Here is an 18,274-nt window from a genome sequence, read left to right as displayed (position 1 = left end):
AGGGCAATTCGTGTAAAAAAAAAATCGATTATTAGTTATTTATATCTGAGTTATAATCGTCAAATTTTTTTACTAGATACATACATATAGGTAATAAGTAAAATGAAAATATCGAGTATAAATATAAGAAATGACACAACTTATTATTAGTTATTTATTAAGTTGTTTACTTCTTCAAATATTAACACAGCTTATAATAAATCATGAGTACGCCATTACTTGTTTTAACATGTCATACCACGTATTTAGTAGTGAATTTCTTTACAGAAAACTTGTATAATCGTAATATTTTTTTAAAAAATGAGAGAAATGCTGTCATCAATAAACAGAATAGGCTTACATTAAGATAATTAAATTTATATATTGAAAGTGTTCCATATCATAGCTAGATGAACCATTTGGCTTCTTAATATATTCATGTATTTGCTTGCCGCATCTCTGAATTTTTGTGGTTGGCCGTCCAAAACTCCAATTTACCTTTGTCCTAATGGCAATTTGCCCACAAATTAAATTATGTTGCTCCACATGACACATGCTTTCTTTGCATTTGATATACCCTCGGTACTTAATAAAGAATTTGTTTCCAAAATATGAAATTTTTGCTGTAAAATTTAAGAAATGTATACTTTTGCGAGAATTCCAAAATATATAGAACCTTGTCAAGAATGTGCTTTACGTGCCTCCCAGAATAACTGAGGTAATATGTCATTAGTTCAAATCACATTTTCAGAATGAAATTTACAAGTTGCATTTACTAATGAAATCTGTAAATCGTATTGTGGAAAAATACAAACGAAGTGCGCGGCACATGTGACAAGAAATTGACGCTATGAACTCATCCCCAAATATGACAAACATATCCTTTATTACGTGTCAAGCAGAAAGAACTCATTGCCCAGACCACAAAAAGAAAAAAGATTAATAATATTCAACTGGACATCGGTAACATCTGTTTGTTTTGGTATATTTTCAGTACAAATGATTAAATTCAAATATTCCTTTTCCAAACGTCTCACAAATAAAAGGATAGTTATCAATCCATATGAAACTCAGTTACAAATAAAATTTCCACCCTCCACGTTCTTAAACCACAAAATGGGTGAATTACAACTTGAACAAATTAGACTTGTACCCTATTGCTATCAGTCAAAATTTTGTTTTATTTTTTCCAGATTCTGAAGTTTCTACTTCTGTGTACATACAAGAACATCACAATTTACAAGTTACAAAATTACTGCACTCTTCTCAAATACAGCAAACATTATAAGCAGTTCTCTTAATCTTGTTGCAGTAATGTTATGTAGAATGGATGGCCCTGGCATGTTCCCGATGAAGCTCTCGATTCGTCTCCATTTTTCCGTTTATCACTCGGGGACGAAATACTCCAGTGCAATGAGTAGTTTGAGAGATCAAATGTGCCAGTTGAGAATACACAAATTTCCATAGGAGTTTCCCTAGAAGATAACGGGTCGAGTGTAAAATGAGTAGAACTTGAAGCTGACCAAATGAAAGGCGGAACTGTATCAGACGACATTGGCTTCACAACTCGAGCCCCCAAGGTATCAGATGTGATTTTAATGTCATTCGTCAGTGACAAATCGTGCCAGCCTACTTCGTTTCCAGAAGATGCAGATGCATTTCCTGATGAGCTGATGCTGACCGCGGAATCAGACGGAATACAGCGAACGGACACAATATCATCTGAGGAATTGTGGACAATCATCCTTAGTGTAATCGCACAGAAAGGTTCCTTAAAATCATGTTTTACAGTGCGAGGGCCATCCATAATCCACCATATTGGGCTACTGGTCCTGACACTGTAAAATAAAACAAACAAGATCAGATCCGTGAAATGTGAAACACGCTTATATATATACATATCTGTTTATCATTCTCATAACAGAACCCTTGCCTGTTGTGACACATGTGATGTGAGAAAACATTTTCACATTTATTCTCCTCACTTTGCGATCTGGATACCAATATAAAGTCAACTGTGTCGTCGTGCTCCTGACCAATTCAAATAAAAAGAAACTTTTGAGCACAGCAGTAAGGCATAGTAAGGGACTACACATCTGAATTCGAAATCATAAATATACAAGCCAAGTGAACTCGGAATTATAATAGTACAACATATTCGTGAAACCTCTCTGAACCACTGAGCTATCAAAAATATTGATAATTACAACTGCCCATTAGTACTCTCGCAGTTGTTTATAGTTCAACTATCACTACAAGCACAACAACCTCATAACTAATAAGCCTTTGAGGAATTACAGGACTTCCCTACTGTAAAACCAGGAAAAATTCCACAGTGAGGGCCAGGAAAGATGATGACAATGATTTATTCTTAATGTATTGAATGACAACATAACACTTAAATACTTCCCCTAATTAATGATGAATACAGCAAAGTAATTAATGAACCTTATCCGACATTCTCTGGTGCACTCTTTCATAATGGTGAAATTCAGACAAGGGAGAGCTGTATAGATCAAACAGCATTTCACTGCCGCCTAGCAAGTTGATGTCTGCCTTCTCCGGAGGGCAAAGAGAAGAAGCACTGTCTTTATCAGTTACCGACCTACAATTCTGATTACAAACAGGAATTCCATTATATAAAGCAAAAACAACTATTTGATAGGTTAATTTTTAAAAAAATATCCTTGCATAGTAAATATCAGATAAGGAATATATCTGGAAAGCTGAAGTCGGACTGCATCAAATTAGTAAGCAGAACAAGGAAACGCTCCATTTCTAACCTTGAGCTTGAGAAACCATGAAATTGCTTGACCAGCAAGTAGAAAATCTGAAGGGAGGACCTTAGTTGGTTCGAGCAATGATATCTCCCATTCATTTCCAACAGATGACAATTGGTGAACCTGAAAGCCTTTTGAGCTAGACCTATTGACAACATCCATTCGGACAAGGAACTCCCGCAGTCTAGATGGACGAGGGCTGATTTGGAGAGACACGTCCAAAGATGGTAGTACCTATAAATGATATATAAGATACTTCACAGCAAGGAAAATATTGCAGGTACTTGTGAGAGCAAAATTTTGGAAAAATAACTCGGTCACTTTTGATCAATACACACTAGCTGAGAGGATGAAAGAAACTGTAAGACAATAGCACTTGCTCAGATTCGTGAGACATTTCTCAACTGGAAACAATACTAACAAATCTACACAATCAATATCTAGCAAATAGCAGGAGCCAACCTCTATATCGAAGTGCAAGCGTAAGGTACGATATGTCATCACACTCGATATGTCTCCCATCTCATAGTATACTGATAAATATAAAGATATTTTTCCGGGAGCTGCAGCCCTAAACCAGAGAGGCCATGAGACTGGAGCTCCATCTGCAATTGCTGTGTCCTATAAAACAAAATAAAACACAGAAAAGATAAAGGGGTCTGATCCGGCTTAAAACGTAGATGGCTAACATCTTTAGCCCCCACTGACCTCCGGAAACAGAAAGATGTCATCCGATACTTTATCAGTCTTTGACCTCAAAGAACTTTGTCTTGAACTTTTTCTTTCCAAGCTAGCAGGAAATTGAACTTCCAGATCTTCTTTGTGTCCAATTTGGAGAAACCTTGGAGGATTGACCTTCATCTTTAATTTCTGCCAGGACATTACAGCTTTCATCAGTAGAACCAGAATTTTTCCAACAAACGATACTCCAAATTAATATTATTTTCAACAACCATATGTGCTAGTTCATCTTTGGGCATCATTTTGCATGTATCCATTTAAAATACTCAGGTGTCTCTCAATTTATGTTTCATGTAATCTCAATTTATATGTATCTAAAATACATCAATGTAGATGATAATGAGTAAATTTGGCGAATCAGACAGTGTGACCTATTTGCTCGTAGTAGCACAGATTCTTATAAGCAAAAAACAGGGCATTAACCTAGAAATATATTAGGCGGTCACAACAGCAGTTGAAGCTATGCAGATTGGTGGATTAGCTGGTCACTCCAAGACTTGGATCAGAAAATATATGTTCTTTAATTTTATCTCTTTAATAAATTTATGTTGTGGATTAGTCGGTTCAGTAGATAAGTACAAGATGGTTATACTCAAAAATAAAGGTGATGGCATCGAATGAAACATTTTTCCCTAGAGTTCCTCTTCAGTTTCCTACTTCTATAGATGTAAACATTGACAATCTCTTGAAACAAGAGAACTTCGGCCTTACATTTCCAAACTTCATTCCCAGCCTGGGTTATAGTTTCAGTGACCTGTATTTAAAAATTACTGGTTCATATGGAATATCCTCCAAAAGACTTGACTGTAAGGCAATGTCCCCTATCAAACTTAATATTAGCCTCCCCTCCTGTGGAGTCCTGACTCGTGATTTGTTTTGCCCACAAAGTAGGGCAGTTCTAATGCCTTTTGAACACACCCATTTTCAGCCAATGCAACAGTAATATCAGCTAAGATAAGCCAATCTCTATTGAAGTACATTCTACAGCTTTATTAGGTGGATATGATTACTTTAGGGGAAAATGAAACTAGGCATGTTTGTCATTCTGATGTTCAGACACGAGGAACACTTCACATACTATAAAAGAAGAACCATACTTTAACCGGAATTTTAGAATGATTTTTCAACTCCAGAGCAATACACCGCAAATCCCCAACATAAACTGGTTCCAGGAGGTGATGAATGAAGCCCTCGAGCTTCGGTAGACTCTGCATATGGTCAAATCATAAAAATGTAAATTTGGCCTTCCAAGTAAAAAAATTCAAAAACATCTTAAACTGTCTACATACAGGTAATAAACACGTAGACATGGAAGGAAGAAATCACCTTTATGACTAAGAACTTCAGGTTATCGATTGTAGATTGTTTAGATTTCCTGTTTCCTTTCACAACTTTCTTTCTGACTAAGTCGGGATCAAAAGTACAAAATCCTGCCAATGAACCTGACAGCTTCCATCTTATACCAACTATCTTGAGAGTACCTTCTGTTCTTGGAGTAACCGTTAGTTGTACCTGAAAGTTGAAATAGTAATATGATAATTAACACGACAGAAGTAAACTACATCCGCGGCACATCAGACTCACACTGATACTGAAAGCAAGAAATGCACATAAGATGCTGAGACGACAACACTGTACGGCCTAGCTGTCAATGAGGTGGTAATAACGGCTCTTGAGACCTGGGTTCAAATCTCAGCAAAGACAACAAACACTAGGTGATTTTTTCTTATTTACACATATCTTGGTGGCCAAAGTCACCCGATACATGTGTTAGTGGGAAGCAATAGTTACCAGGTGAATCAGTCCAGATGCACATAAGTTGATGTGTGAACCCCAAATTCAAGTTACACATGCTGGAAGGTGTGTGTAAAGATCTTGAATTACTCTCACTTATTGCCTTAAGGTTTTGAAATAAGTGGCTAGTTTTTTCATCGTAACTTGTATTCTGATTATACCAATATGTACATAATAAAAACCTAAGTCCCCAGTTCTTACAGCATTATAAAACTACCGGACACAGAGACAGAGACAGTTAAGAAAGAAGCAATCGACATACAACAAATTACTGTTTAATTACCACAGAAATAGGTAAACAGAACTGGTAGTTTAATGTTAGAATGAAATGTAAATATTCCATTTTTATTCTAATGCCTCGTCTGTTTGACCAGCAACCAATAGACAGCAAGGGCAGGTCTAGCATATGATTCAAGCAAAAAGTTGGTATGAGGTAAGTTTGGGGAGTAGAAATCACAACAGTGAAGCCTAATTAATTGAAAATCAGAGAGAAAAATATTTTGTGCTTTTTGCATCAGCAATCATAATTCTCAGACCTCTGAGGTTTGGACAATTCGACCAATTACTCATGTAAAAGTTAATGGAGAGCTTCAACAGTAAAAGATAGGGTTTAAAGTGATGATGCAGCACTAGAGGATGATTCTTTCCATCTCAATTGCTTGAATTTTGCTGAAACCTCAAATTTACAAGCTCCGGTCTTTCATAAATAATCTTTGTTGACGGTGGATCCTTATTACATATTCGCTAAATGTTGTAATACACCAGAGACAAAAGGTCATGCCATCTTTCCCTATAACAGATTCAGCACCCCTGCCAAATCGAACAGGGAGGACAAGAAAAGCCTAAACGAAATCAACAAGCAGCCAGATAGACATGTTCATTTACTTGGCAAAACTCACCAGTACTGTTTCACCTTCTCCCAAGGCAACATCAGCCTCCGATAATGTAAATAGAGCTGTATCAGAAGTAAAATTCCTGAAGAATCAAACAACATGTGCAGCATGATAAGCATGTGTAAAGGGGATAAAATTATCATCTGGAAATACATAAGCGAGCTGGAAAGTCCAATTCAGGAAGTCTTTATATACTTACCCACTAGTGGCTGATTTGTTTGATGTCTCGCCATTTTGATCACCAATTGAATTATTTGCATCTACATCATTCACAATAGAACTTATTATGATTCTGATATTAAGATAGCTGTATTAAGGGAGAAAATATTTGTGAAGGAGCAAACTGAAAAAGCTTATCAATTTCATCGTCGAGTGAAAAGGAATGAAAATAAGTACTCCTTCCATCCCAAAACTCTTAAATATATGCTTTTTGAGGGACAATTTGACCACTTTTACAAATATTTGCACAATATATTTGGATATCTGAGAGCTAAATCAAAATTATTTCTTCTGAGAATATAAAGCTGTTAAAAGTGCGGTCAAAGTTCAATAAATTGTCTCCAAAAAGCGAAGGGTGAGAATTTTGGGCCAGACAGGGAGACATAGAGAGACAGCATTTTTTTTTTCGACAGGCAGAAAGAAGATGGCATTAAACTGCCGATTGTACTTACCAGGTTCAGATACTACTGGAGAATGTTCACAAATTAGGCTAACACCAGATATTGAAACAGGTATTAGAAGTGGATTTTTGAATTCAATTGCTATCCCAATTGCCTCTGCAAAAATGAAGCAAGAATAACTCAGATATTTTAGGAAATTAACAAGGTAATGCAGAACAAGAAAAAAATCACAGTACTAATGGAAGATTATAAATAAAAGAGAAGCACTGTGAAGAATAATTCTAAAAAGGGCACAATTCAAACCCCCCCACACAACCCCCCCCCCCCCCCAAAAAAAAAAAAAAAAAAAAAAACCTTGCATTTTACAGAAACTACCTATTGCTAATCCTGCACCTCCTTGTTATGCTTATGTACATGTTTTTTCCATCCTTAAAGAAAATTCCATAAATGAAAAAAAGCGGACAGATCATAAGTCAGTTGAGGAATTAGGGTATTAGAAGGGATCTGGATATTCCTGTCAATATTGATCCTGTATATAAATTCCACAGTTTGACAAAATCATGTATTTTAGATGCATTGCAGCATTTCTTTTAATGACATAACAAACACAATCATGTTTTAACAAAAGCTCATCAGCAAAAGGCAGGAGTTCAAATTTATCAACAGTGAAATAGGATCAGTCACTTACCTCCAGCTACACAAATATTTGATTCTTTCAACTTCTTTGGCAAAATTTTAGATTGCAGTTCCAGCCAATTACTCTTACTTGACAATGTTGGAATCATGTCTTCCTCTAATGATCGCCAAAGACTTTCTTTAACATGAATCTGAAGTTCCAAAAAAAAAAAAATCGTGTCAGAAATTTTAAATAGATAAAAGAATTCATAATATAATCAAAGACATAATTAAGTCCAATGAATCCAATTACTCTAATATGCCACAGCACTAGCAGAAAGCCTTGTGGATAGAAAGGATGAAAAAGAGAGTGGGACATTAAATGTTTAAACACTACACTTTATTTCAAAAGGACAGAATATGTCCATTGACTTCAGTTAACCTTATATGACAGACCAGTAACAGACACCAGCTTGGGTGGAGTGGAAAAGATAAAAATAAGGAAGAAGAAAGAAAACGGAAAAAAAAGACCAGTGAAGTGTGTAATTGAATCAAGGTTTGAACTTATGGTGTTGAGCATTACGAGGTGGAACAATTTGGTTGATCCAGAAGCAGTTTGTTTTTGCAACATTCACGAGGACCTCACATCTGAAGTTGTTAATTGGGTAAGTTTGAAGGCTAGCAGATTTATAGTAATTAACTGAGAAATTATACAGCGGAAAAAGCACACCCACAAAGAAATAACCAACAACAAAAGGCAAAGAGAGGAAACCCAAAATATTGAACAAAGAAAGGGATCGCTACCCCCAAGAGCAGTGATTCCCCAGTCTTCACGAAGAACACATCAAAGCACAAGCAATGGAACACAAAGTGACACGTCCAAGGAGGACACATGGGAAGCAACATCACTTGAAACACAAAGGTATTCCATGAGATTAAGCAACAGGAATGTCCTAAACCAAATTAGAATATATTCCCAGGATGCTTGACATTGTTGGCTTCTATGTTTTAGATGCTATTATCTTTTTTTGGTAAAGTGTTTTAGATGCTATTATCAATTTGCAACATTAGGTTTATGATAATTGTTGTTTTACGAACAACTCACTTCAACAACTAGATGCTTGATCACTTCATATCTTGGATAATTCTATTGAAAAATAGATTTTTTATGTTTTTCAAATTGAAAAAAGTGGAAGAGCATTAGCTGACCATCAACAAAATTAGGGTATTATAGGCAAGTTAATAGGAAAAGATAAATCACAAGTTGGCCAACCCATCAAAGTTAAAACACGAAATCATTTATGAACAGAGCTTTTAGAAAAAGATTTGTGACAAAGACCAGAACAGTAAAACACTGACCATCAGAAGAAACAATTAATGAACTCTGGGCAGGATAAAGAAATAGGTGGAGAATATCAAGACTAAGAAGTTACACTGTCTATTACATTAATGAGACCCTGCTGTGGTAGCCCAGTCTTACCAGCAAAATGTTTTTAGTATATTTTCTCACAGTTACAAGAATGCAAGAAAATGAGGATGAACACGGTGGACCAACGGCTGAAAACTAAGCAAAAACACATAATCAAGGGGAAACAAAAGGCAACATTTAGTGAAAGAGATCATTGAATAGGAATGCTAGGCAAGCATTATTAACTAGCACAAAAATTTGCATCATTCACTGCGTAACAGAAACAAATAATTTAAACCTGATGATGGACAGGGTAACTAGTCAGAAGGCCTTGGGCATTTAATAGATTCCAGAAAACCAAAAAGGAATGGAAAGAGCAGAAAACAATAAGCAAATAGAAAAAAGTAAGTGATTTAGAAAGTTCTAATTAGCTTACAGCTGCTTGGGATGCATAGGTACGATGATCCTCGTACACCACTTTGACTGAAGGGATGTTGATAACTGGTAACTGAAGCTTTGGAACCTCATATGTTTTGCCTGTTTGCTTCATAATATTACAATAAGAGAGTAAACAAGGACAACATGGATTTCAGATCGAGAACAATAATGATTAAAAAAAGTATGCAACATAACTAGATGAGAGACAAAAATAAAGCAGTATGTTAAGAACTCTTGCAAAGCAACTGGTGCATCTTCAACACACTTGTCATTAATCCGTAAAGATTAAAATCATAACAGAAACGGCTGTTACAAACCAAGATTAAGTGAAGTCAAAATCAAGATCGTTCTATGGATCCAAATTAAGAGAACTATTCCAGATGCCAAGTTTTTTCTTTTTCTAGTTGGAATATTATATAAATAATCAAAACCATAGGTCAAGGAAACCATCTCTGGCAATGCTGAAGCTAATACATATTAGCACACCAAATTATCTTCAGCAAATTTTGACAATTACCATCTTTTAAAGCCAACAGTGGGCTGAATTAAACTACTAAGTTTAAATCTAGAAGCATCGCATCTTGCAAACAGGGCATTCTTTTTCTCTTCTGGTCTATGAATACTGAAAGTCACTAGCACCTCTCTTCCATTGGGTGTTAATATAAATTTCACCTGAAATTTATTTCCAGAGTCCTGATTATTCAAAAAATTGGAGTGGGTAATTGAATCTCAGCAAGGAAAATAACCAACCGGTAGACCCGTAAATCCAGAACTCAATGATATTTAAGTAGCCATAATTTTGAAGTTGATGATCCGTCCGGGAACCAACCAGGGGGAAACTAACAGGTAAGAAACAGGAGAATATCAGGGTCCAAAACTAGTGCTTACCTGAATTATCTGAAGGAAATCCTTTAGGAATAGCTCCTGTGTTGTCTTAGATTGATGACCACAAGCTAGAACCTCCAACATATTTTTAATAGCAACATCAAAGATCCCCAAGAAACCATACCACCTGAATAAATGACAACTTTAGTATGTTACTCCCTATTTCCCTAATGGTAATTTAACTAGCTTGTCTATAACCACTGGCACTCTAGGGACGGGATCTGTTGCAAGATTAGTACAAGGATATGGCATAACCAATGCAATTAGAAAGTTAGAGGAAGGACAAAAGCAAGAAACTGTGGGAACAATGGTGTCAACTGCTTTCCTGAGCAGGTTGTCTGTAGAGTATGACCTAAGTATACAACAACAACAACAAGCCCAGTATAATCCCACCATGTGGGGTCTGGGGAGGGTAGAGTGTACGCAGACCTAACCCCCACCTTGAAAGGTAGGGCGGCTGTTTCCGAGAGACCCTCGACTCAAGAGAAGAAAACAAGACAAAAGGTCAGATAGGGCAAAGCATATCGAAAACAATATGAAAACAAGGAATAACAAAAGCGAGAAAGTCATGGTAGAGTATGACCTAAGTATGATTCTGAAAACACAATGAGGTGGTTAATAACTTACTTCCCAATGTGAAAATGAACATGGTCTCTAATGTGCCTCCATGTGGTTCCCTTGAAAACAGAAAGAGCGCCTTTGTATGTTCGAATTGCATGTTTTATCTGATAATGGAGACGGAACAAATAGTTATAGTCTAGATCACAGCATTTTACGAACCTATATGCATGGTTGGGCGAGAACAAATACCTGATCACATTTTTTATACAGGTCCCCAGAAAGAACGAGATGAAACCCGTACTTGCGCAACATGGGAGGAGTGGAAAACAAGTAACAATATGATGCTTGCTCGAGCATTACTGCTGAATGGAGGGGTTCCTAAAGAATAAACCTCTTCAGAACAGGAAATAAGGATTGTCATCCACCAAGACATCAAAATTGGGCATTACCTCACCAGAGATACGGAAGTATACACTGGCAGCCTCCTTATACTGATCTCTGGCCTTCAACATTTCTACCCACCAAAGACCACAACGTGTAGCATTTCTCTGACCTGATGATCCAATTTTCTGCAAAAAGATTATGTTTTATCGATCTATCAAAACCTTAGATCGTATTAAGACTACATCTTTATAAGATATACCAAATAATTGAAGGGCAATAATAATAATAACAACAATAATAGTAATAACAACAATAAAGATAATTAACAGAAAACACTTAAATCCAGAATATCATCACCTAAGTAAACTAAAAAGTATGCAAAAAAACAACTTATTTGAGCCATCAGTTGCTAGGTCACTTAAAAAGCTTAACATGCAGATCTTAAGAGAAACAGGTTTCTAAACAAATATCGGTAGTGAATACTACCATCTTTTCCTTGATCTATCCAAATATATTAAAAATTGTGAAGCACATACTCTTCCATTTTTTCTCTTTTTCAGTCACTGGTGAAGAAATTAAAAAGACAACTGCAATAAAAGTGACAGACTAAAGTTCAAATAACCGACACAGAAGAGGGATGCGTACATACTAAATATGTAGTAAATGCATTCTCCATGCAATATTCACCATCCTTTCTCGACTGATCCAACATGAAGTGGGTCAGTCCCATCATTTCCTGCAATATGAGTAGAAAAAATTAAGGGCAAGATGCATCAAGAAAAGCTTGTAATAAAAAAAAATGGATTTGATAGTCCAGGTGAATAAAACCAGCAGAAGCATTAAGTAGAAGTCCATCATTCATGTCCCTTCTATAACTCCAGTTGATTATAGATGTATGCATATTCACCCCATATGCATCAAAACTAAAGAAAGGGGTCAACAAGTAATTAAATTTTTAACAACTTATCATGTCTATTGGATCTCCCCTCCTGGCAAGAATATCTGAAAATGCAGTATTTGGATCAATACTAAGATACATCTAAATAGAAATCCAAGATATTCCAAGATCTTCCCCACGAATAACATACTCTAGCTCTAGTCCAATGTATTTAACACTCCAGTTCTCTCAAAATGTTTGATACACCTTCACATTAACCCATAAGTAGGTCTTATCCCAAAATAAATTGGATATGCAACTACATTCATGAATGATTACATGTGAAACAATAGGTAAACCAAAAATAGCGAATTTTATTAGCACAATCGATTTAACCGCACCAAATATGACAATCGCAACAATTTCCTTTATTTCCTCCCAAAAAGAAGACAGCCCGCTAGCACTTACTATTTTCCAATCTATTTCATAAAGAATTGCAATAAAGACACAAGGTGTTCCATATTTTCAGAAACATCTGTTTATGATTTAAGAATGCCATTCGCTAATTGGATAACTCCTTAGGCCAAACAGACATGAGAACTGACAAAATTCATAATTGGGCAAAAATACACAAGAAGAACCTATGTTTCCCTGGACATTCATTATTTTGCTCATCTAACAACATGGACCAGCAATTGCACCTTGGGAACCCAAGTTAAGAAAAGACAGGTCCTTTATTAAGTGATGTACTATCCAGAAAATTAGCTTAGAACAAGTTCACTGCTAGTAACAGTGGAAACCAATACATAATGTCAAGAACTACCTGAACACCAGCATAGTGTTTCCATGCTTTGTCGAGCTTGTAGTCGGTAGAAAGTAGACGATAGTTAGACAATGCAAGCTCATAATCATGTAACATGAAGGCATAATCACCCAAAACTCTTATTTGTGATTCATTAGAGCTGAAAGTATACCTTGAAAAGCAATCACAAAGTCTGATTAGTCATGAAAAGATAAATGAAAACACAACCATGTAACAAACTAGACAAAAGATGAGCTTGCAGAATTACGTTGGACCAGCTGGGTTTTCTGGTGCATCGTCTTTCCCCTTTCTCCACCACAAGTTTTTTATTTGGTTTCTAAAACCTTTTCTTGTTGCAGAAACCTGAAATTTAGCACTAAGTCAGAAAAAACCCGCAGAAGCAACATACATGTTATCATCAACTTCCAGAAAATAAAATAAATTCCAAAAATCAGTTTTTTTTGTGTGTGTGTGTGTTTTGGTGTGTTGGGGGGGGGGGGGGGGGGGGGAGGGATACCTGCTGATTAAGAAGACGGATTTTTTGCTCCATATGAGGAATGATATGTTTAGAAGATAGATCTTGAACAAATTTTTTCATCTGCTCAATTCAACAAACGTGTAAGTAATTACTTATATCAAGGAGAAAGATGTCGATGACCGGCTATCCTAAGAAAGTACCTCTAAGTTCAGGCCATACAGGGTTCAGGAACAAATACCTCATCCAAGTCATCTGAGCTAAGGAAGCAACGTAGCTGCTGGCCATGTGAAATATCAGTTTTCTGTGAGACACAAGAAAATAAATTTTCTTTAATCCATCTGATAAACTAAGACAATAGATATGATGTGAAACATAAGCTTCGGAAGATTCTCTTACATAAGCAGCCCATAGGTTTTCATGTTCTTCTGACCCATCCTTAGAGGAGTTAATACATAGCAAATGGCAACAATTAGCCCCAAAAGTGCTCCTCATCTCTGCCAAGGTTTTGGTTGCTCTGTAGAAAATACAGAGCATCATTAACAGCCACATCATGCAAAATTGAGCTCATCTTTTCATAACCCAAAAACCACCACAACAAGACTAAACCACAAGTCTAGAAACAGATTTGATAGTTTGAGATGCATTGGGGAAAAAGACTATATTGATAGGCCTACGGAAGTTGGAAAATATCAACATACTATTCCTCTTGAGTTTTGTGCGCCTTTTTATAGTTATGCTCGGCATATTCATCCCAAGACTAAGTTAAATGTGAAATTCTTGATGATACTGCACGTAGTTCACATCAACGTGACTTTGTGCGGCTTTGGGACTAGTTAAGTGATGAATTCTATGTTCTGATTGAGCATTGACAAGGCTCCTTGTTGTGTTTGAAGGTTATTCAAGCAAGGAGATACCACTTAGAATATCTAGGAAAAGAAACGAATAACAAGAGATGAGATCAGAGAGTTGAAGAAGCAAGAAACGAGGAACAGAAATGACCTGATGAACAGTGCCTTGGTGCCATCTAAGCAACACTGAGCTGCTGAAAGCAGAAAGAGAAGATTGGCCCATACTTAGTGCTGCAGACCAGGAAATTTTGCTTCTACAGATCACCAACCGCTAGGCTCCACAAGCCCAGAGCCTGGTTCTGGGCAGCAGGCATTATGTTGTAGCTGTTGGTCAATACCTGTGTGCTCTAACAACAGTGCCTAGGTGCTGATCCAAATTTTCTAGTTTACAAATTAGCCCTTACATGTCCCATGTTAATACAGAAAAAGGAGCTCCTAGAAGGGTTTGGAAACATGATTTTCTGGAAAGGAACTGAAGGCAAAGGGAAGGAGAAAGAGGACATCTCCAACAGAGTTCTGCTACTTTCTCTTAAGTCTTTCATTAGAATTGATATGTTAATGGATATCCTTTTGATGCTTTCACGTTCTCCCCTTAACTATAAATAACCGTGTTAAATTACACCATGCACAAATTCAGAATGAAGGAAAGAGCATCAAACCTTTCTAATGAAACTTCCTCACCATCGTGTACCAATACAAAATGCTTTAGAATTTTCGGATCCATCACACCATCATTGAATAGGGAAGGCAACTGATTGATGTTAAATAGGTCAACAAATTTGTTGATAGGATCTTCATCCCGCGAAGAAACAGCCAAAAGACCTATATTGTTATCACAACAGAGGTAGGAGCATTGTAAGCCAGAAGCAGAAATTCAGAAAAGTAAGATGGAACCTCATTTCTGAAAAGGAAAACAGGAAATACAGTGGGAAAGTGACTCTCAAAAAGTGTCAGAAAAATAAAGGTAGCTTACATGTCACAGGATGGTCAAAAGCTTCATGTTCTGAAAAGGAGACTGTACGTACTAGCTCTTTGTTGAAATATTGGAACCATGATGGTAGGAACTCGTTTTGAGAAGCTTCATACCACATCATAAGGGAATTAGTTGAACAAAAATATCCCACACTTCCAGACAGAAAAATATTTTTAACTCCAAACACAGAAAGTAATTAACTGGTTATGGGACTATAAATAAAGCAAAAATCTAACTAGGCCAGGAGCAAAACAGCAAGTTATAAATGTAGCTGTTCATAGTGAATTGCAATCTTGCTAGTCCTATGTTTTATCAGTTGATAATAAAAGTTGGAGATTAAATATCCTTCTCTCTTAGTATGAAAAAGAATTTAACAAGTTTAATGTAGCTGGCATAAAACTTACAGTTGAGCACAGTCTCAATTTGCAGAGGTTCTGAACATAATTTAGAAAGATCTTTCTCTCCAGCATCAGTTATAACTTGGTTTAACCGCTCCTTTGCAACCTAGACAAGAAAACATGTCAGTTTTAAGGCAATAAGCTTTATACAGAAGGAAGACACCATCATTCAGTTCTCAGGTCATAGAAACCAACAAATAGAACATACACTGAATACTTTAACGATTCTGCCCTCAGCAGAAAAAGATTTTGAAAGGACATGCTTATCACTAATTCCTCCACAAATGCAGATGATTAAATGCAAAGCTGCATTATTTTCACAAAGATTAAAGCTTGGTGTTAGGCAACCATGTACAAGACAATGAACACTATTTCCTGAAACTTTTTCCTTATTCCCATTGAAAACTACGAACTTCACAAGATGTCATGACATACACTTCTGCTGTGCCACAACCACCTCAACAGTATGAAGAGGCTCACACCACACCGTATATATAAGGTAATTTTTTCATTTTTTATGTACATATATAGATTTTGAATCCCCTGAACACAAGAGTAGAGGTTGGCTCAGTGGTTAAGGGAGTTCAAAATTCTCCTTGAGGTCCCTCGTTCAAACAATCTAGTTTTCGGTTTAAATATCATTGTTACTTCGAACATAAAGTAGCAGTTATTCATCTGGTTGATCAGTGAATATAGTAACAATTAATAAGAAATTGGAGCATGTACTTGTCTTTCAAGTTTGTTTAGCTAAGAAAGTACCTCAATATTGGGCTGCCGAATATCTTCAGCATAAAACAACCTCAATTTGAACTTCTTCACCCTGTAAGGTTGATCACTTGCAGTTCTAACTGGCACTGCATTTCAAATAAAGTAAACATTTCACAAACAGTTTATACTGCCTATGTTTCAATTTATTTGTCTTAATTTCCTTTTTAGTCTGTTTCAAAAAAAAAAGTCCCTTTCTTTTTTTTTTTTTTGACAACTCTTTAATTCTAACTTTCCACATGTCATGTTTAAGGCCACAAGAATAAAGAATATTTTTGTACGTTCTACATACCTTAAGTTTAAGACCACAATATTTAAAAGTCTTCTTTACTTTCTTAAACTCCGGGTCAGACAAACAAATTAAAACGGAAAGAGTACTATATTAACGTTAAAATTGTAAATTGGATGTGACAGATGACCCGTCTATAAATCATCTCATCAAGGGCAACATGGAAAGTTTAAAGTCAAATTGTTACTCCCTCTGTCCCAATTTATATGACACTCTTTTTTTTTAGTCTGTATACTTAGTATCAATTCAACTTTAAATTTACCTTTTTACCTTTAATGAAATGATTTCTAGCCACACAAATTTCTATGGTTTGTTTTGGACCACAAATTTCAAAAGTCGTTTATTTCTTAAACTTCGTGTCAAGTCAAACACCTTTGTATAAAATGGGACTGACGGAGTATTCTAGACAAACTAAAAAGTAAAGAGTGTCACATAAACTGGGATAAACTGACTAAAAAGTAAAAAGTATCACATAAATTGGGACAGAGGGAGTAATAAATTAAAAATTAAATCTGTAGTAATTCTTTTTGTCACATAAACACAAAAAGAATGACAGTAACAGTTCAACTTTAAATTTACCTTTAATAAAATGATTTCTAGTCACACAAATTTCTACGGTTTGTTTAGACCACAAATTTCAAAAACCTGTCATTTATTTCTTAAATTCCGTGTCTAATTCAAACAACTTTATATAAAATGGAACGGAGGGAGTACCAAATATAGAAAGAAAGGTGTCATTCTTCTAAACAGACTAAAAAGTAAAGAGTGTCACATAAATTGGGACAGACAGAGCGCTAAATTAAAAATTTAGGGCCCGTTTGTCCGTGAGAATTCCAAATACAACTTGAAAAACAACAAAAACTTATTTTTCACTTTTTCATTTTTTTTTTCCACTTTCAATAAATTCAAACAACCAAATATTCTTAAATTTCGTGTCAAGTCAAACACTTTTATATAAAATGAGACTGACGGAGTATTCTAGACAGACTAAAAAGTAAAGAGTATCACATAAATTGGAACAGAAGGAGTACTAAATTAAAAAAAAAAAATTGTAGTAATTGAAATGGCGTTAAGTTGACTAACTGACCGTCGATATTGTTGAAATTACAGAAAGGAGAGAGCAATTGAATGAATGAGAGTTCATTATTCTTCTTTGAACATTCTTCAACTAGTGGCGTACGAAGAACCATAACTACTGGTGTGATCTCATCCAATAACATTCTGCCAAGTGTCGAGCTCCCCGGATCCATCATCATCATCCCCGGTGATAATTGGACTGTGACTCACCGGTACCGGAATATTATTAGTATAAGTAGTTTGTGTTGTGAGTTGTTTTGCTGTAATGCTCAGATCCAGAGCTGTGAAAAGAAAAAGAAATGAAAGTTATGATAATTTTGGGCTTACTTGGCCCAAACCAACCGGATGTATTTTATAAGGGAAAGGACATTGGGTTTTAATAGCCCAAAGTAATGTAATATTTGGTCAATATCTAGCTTTTAAGACAAAATTTGTATTACAAAACTCTATCTTGCGAATTTTTTTAAATTTTTGATTGAGCGATGTTCAAATCTGATTTTTTGTGAAGGCCAACACTTAAAGATCACCAATTTGAGAGATAAAAATTAAAGACCAACCCTAGCGAAGGACAATCCTGCAAATTGCTGCTTTATATTAGTCCATTTTTTAATTTCACCTTCTTAACATGTAAAAAAGATTTTGCTACGCATTACTAGCTTTAGTTGATTG

General features: G+C 35.8%; 1 protein-coding gene across 2 annotated transcripts; it reads right to left on the bottom strand.

The window, feature by feature from the left end:
• Window positions 1–952: 952 nt before the first annotated feature.
• LOC132625934 (uncharacterized) lies at window positions 953–17,936 on the bottom strand. 2 transcript variants are annotated; one of them, XM_060340588.1, is made up of 28 exons: window positions 17,616–17,936; window positions 16,234–16,328; window positions 15,481–15,580; window positions 15,077–15,181; window positions 14,763–14,925; window positions 13,652–13,769; window positions 13,494–13,556; window positions 13,295–13,375; window positions 13,046–13,140; window positions 12,799–12,949; window positions 11,748–11,834; window positions 11,164–11,283; window positions 10,964–11,092; window positions 10,781–10,878; window positions 10,157–10,280; window positions 9,267–9,374; window positions 7,496–7,634; window positions 6,859–6,963; window positions 6,387–6,447; window positions 6,194–6,269; window positions 4,827–5,012; window positions 4,598–4,708; window positions 3,468–3,629; window positions 3,222–3,380; window positions 2,763–2,993; window positions 2,428–2,592; window positions 1,913–2,010; window positions 953–1,817 (listed from the first exon to the last, which is right to left on the bottom strand). In XM_060340588.1, the coding sequence occupies exons 1-28, from the start codon at window positions 17,785–17,787 to the stop codon at window positions 1,277–1,279; spliced, it is 3,843 nt and encodes a 1,280-aa protein (XP_060196571.1). In that variant the 5' UTR covers window positions 17,788–17,936; the 3' UTR covers window positions 953–1,276. The 2 variants fall into 2 exon arrangements, with proteins under 2 accessions (XP_060196571.1, XP_060196573.1); XM_060340590.1 differs by lacking the exons at window positions 14,763–14,925; window positions 15,077–15,181; window positions 15,481–15,580; window positions 16,234–16,328; window positions 17,616–17,936 and adding an exon at window positions 14,255–14,685.
• Window positions 17,937–18,274: the final 338 nt, after the last annotated feature.

The sequence above is a fragment of the Lycium barbarum genome, chromosome 2 (genome assembly GCF_019175385.1).
Source record: "Lycium barbarum isolate Lr01 chromosome 2, ASM1917538v2, whole genome shotgun sequence".
Lineage (NCBI taxonomy): Eukaryota > Viridiplantae > Streptophyta > Magnoliopsida > Solanales > Solanaceae > Lycium > Lycium barbarum.
This window is presented reverse-complemented; position numbering and strand designations above follow the sequence as displayed.